General features: G+C 53.6%; 1 protein-coding gene across 1 annotated transcript; it reads right to left on the bottom strand.

Moving 5' to 3' along the window:
* Positions 1 to 1,399: 1,399 nt before the first annotated feature.
* On the bottom strand, positions 1,400 to 2,657 carry TGME49_257090 (NAC domain-containing protein; the record flags this gene model as incomplete). The annotated part of the gene is made up of 1 exon (XM_002364915.2): positions 1,400 to 2,657. The coding sequence occupies one exon, from the start codon at positions 2,655 to 2,657 to the stop codon at positions 1,578 to 1,580; it is 1,080 nt and encodes a 359-aa protein (XP_002364956.2). The 3' UTR covers positions 1,400 to 1,577.
* Between the last annotated feature and the right edge of the window lie 279 nt (positions 2,658 to 2,936).

The following is a 2,936-nucleotide window of genomic DNA, read 5'->3' as shown; positions in this document are numbered from 1 at the left end:
ATTGATAGGGATGGCAAATTTGTCAGCAGAACACTGGATTTCCTGGCAAGGCATTTCAGCGACCTAAATTCCCATGTGATGTGTGGCCGCAGCAGGCGCAGACTTCTGCGGTGCCGACAACATCGAACGCTGGAGCCAGCTTTGGATTCAGAACAGAGTGATTGTACAGCGTGCCCGAAAATTCACTCGAAGAGATCTGAGTACTCAAAAAGAGGTGAATACACTGAAGTCTGTTCCGATTACGACTAATGTCGACAAGCGGACAGGGAGGATGTTGGCATGAGGCTCGGCAAAAGAACACTACGTCTAAATGAACGATATAACGTTGTTGCAGGCACTTGCAAGCTGTATCCATCGTTTCACGGAAAGTAATTCCTCGGTGATGACGATATGCCTCCCTCTACCATTCGCCATTCGAAAGGAACGAAGGGTGATAACCAAAATCAGAATTTGGGGGTGAGCAGCCTATGCACAGCGGGTCTTCGCTCTCGAAATGATCCTGTGCACGCGAAGGAACGCCTCTGCGAGACAGATGGAGCTACAAGAAAGCGGCCAAGAGATTGAACGCGTTGCTTTCGTTCACAGAAAGCTTCTGCGCAGACTTTCTCAGACCTGTACCTAACTTCTGTTTCACTGGACACCGCCGCGCCCTACAAAGATCATTAGCGGTGCTTTGTTACACTGCCTCATTTGATACATCGCAACCGGCCATCGTATACCAACTGGCAGGTGAAGTTTCTCGGTAAATGCTGAGATTCAGTGTTTTGCTACGATGCAGTAGCATAGCATAGAAATGGCCAAATCCACCAGCTTTCTGTGTTCACTAACGCACTCTGTATCACCCGGTCACCAACTCGACCTCGATACAGCACTTCTACGAGCTGACCTTCAGAACGTCACGTGCTGACAGCAATTGTGTTGTTTGTGGGCCTCTCCATCAATCTCAGCTGTCAGCGAAAGTTTACACGCCCTCTGCTAGATAGGACATTCTATCGCTACGTATCAGTGCCCATGACTAATGGCGCATCTAAATGTTAACATTTTGGCTCTTCATTTCACCGCAGGTCACTGTCGTACAATTAGTGATTCTTCGAAACTGATTCAGTCTAAGTGTTCAGCGGTGCTCAGACACCACCTAGCTACGTACAGCGGGTTCCCCGGTCTGACGCTGCCCCATCACTGTCAGTGTCGCTAACACCTGCTTTTTACTGCCCCGACTCTTACTAATCGTCTCCACAAAAGTTGTCATAACGGCGTTACTAAGCAACCTGCCTAATAGCATCCTACTCTCCCTGACGAAGTGTTGACCCAGTAGTGACTCGCTGTCTTTCCTATATCTTCCGCTTGGGCGTCAGCTCCCCAGTAACCAGGGAGGTAAGTGGAACACGAAGGTTGCATCTCTGGAAAATGTAGACCGCAGGCACCGTGTCGCTTTTGCTGCATGGCAAACAAGAAATTAGAGTCGCAGCAAGAGTTTTTTGACGAGCATCTCAATCCTCGACATCGTCGAAACTGTTCGTGTACATTCTTGTGTTGAGCAACATGTCATAAACTTGGGCAACTGGATCCGCGAGCCTTCATTGCTCTGAAACATCCTCGAAGTTCTGCACAAGCTCGGGGACGTCATCATCTCCCTTCTTGCTGGCGTCGCCAGTCTCGGCGCCTTCGCCTGCGGCCGCTCCTTCAGCACCGCCCGCACCCGTCTTCAAGGCAGACATGTGCTGCTGCAGCTGGCGGAGCATCTCCGGAGTGATCAGGGAAGTGTCAAAGTTCATTCCCCCCGCTCCGGCGCCTCGCTGGGAGAACATGCCCGGAAGTCCGCCGGGAAACATATTCGGCCTCTCCTCGTAGTGGCCCGAAACGACGTAAGTGTTGGCCGCAGGGGCGGCTTGCACCTTGGGGGTAAGGAATTGAAGAGCCTTGCCGTTGTCCTGAATCATGAGAACCTCCTCGATGCCATAGATGGTCGAGACTCCCAGCCGTTTCAGTGTGAGCTGGAGCTTTTTGTCGTCAACGACGACCGACTTGTGGGCCTTCTTGGTCTTTCTGCGAGCAGTCCCCTTGCCGCCGAGCTGCTGGGAAGCCTGTCCAAACCGCTCCCGCAGCTTCGCGCGGGCGGCGAGTATTTCTGGGGTCAATTCCTCTTCCATTTTCTGTGAACCGTTCTCACAAGGCGCACGCGCGCGAGAGCCGCCAGCGCCCCACCACAAAAACTCGAGAACGAGGAAAACACGAAATGTCTGCGGGGCAAAACGAGCAACAGCAGACCCTGCTGTGTGTCGCGTGCCCTTAAAAAGAGCGGTGGTGATACGCGACAAAACTGGTTGAAGAAACCGCAGACTGGCACTTTGCACAACGGGTCTACGCTGTACCGATGCAACCGCTTTCACCCCCAAGCAAACCGCCGCAACCCTTGGAGAGAACGAAGAGAAACTTCCCTCTTCAAAAACTTCCCGAAAAGAGTGCGTGGTGAACAAAGTGGAGAGCACGGGAGAAAAAATCCGCCGCCGCGCGTTCGAAAGCGTCCGCCAGTTGCTCACTCCGGTCAATGTACGCAGAAGATCCGTAAACGCGCAGAACCCTGGCCGCCGCCCAATTTCGGGGGAAACGAAGTGGGGAGAAACGGTGGGGGGAGAGAGGGGGGAAGGAGACCCCATGTGCCTTTGCACTGCGCAAAAGGCGAAGAAGTCGTTGGCTTTTTCACAGTTTCAGCACAGCGCGCGGATGGCGCGTATCACCCCTCGCACAGCGCGCGCGACTCAGACACCCCACGCCGGCCGCAAACTGTGGTGTTCGAAGAGACGGGAAAAGATGTGGATCAGGCTTAACGATTCACTGGGGCGCTCCGACAGGTCTCCCTATTCTCCCTTTGTGGGGCGCCGTCGAGTGACGTCTCTTCGCAGCTGATCCTGCCGCCTTCCGCTCGAACAACACCG

The sequence above is a fragment of the Toxoplasma gondii genome, chromosome VIIb (assembly GCF_000006565.2).
Source record: "Toxoplasma gondii ME49 chromosome VIIb, whole genome shotgun sequence".
Classification (NCBI taxonomy): domain Eukaryota; phylum Apicomplexa; class Conoidasida; order Eucoccidiorida; family Sarcocystidae; genus Toxoplasma; species Toxoplasma gondii.
Note: the sequence above shows the minus strand (reverse complement) of the source record. Positions and strands in the feature narration are given on the sequence as shown.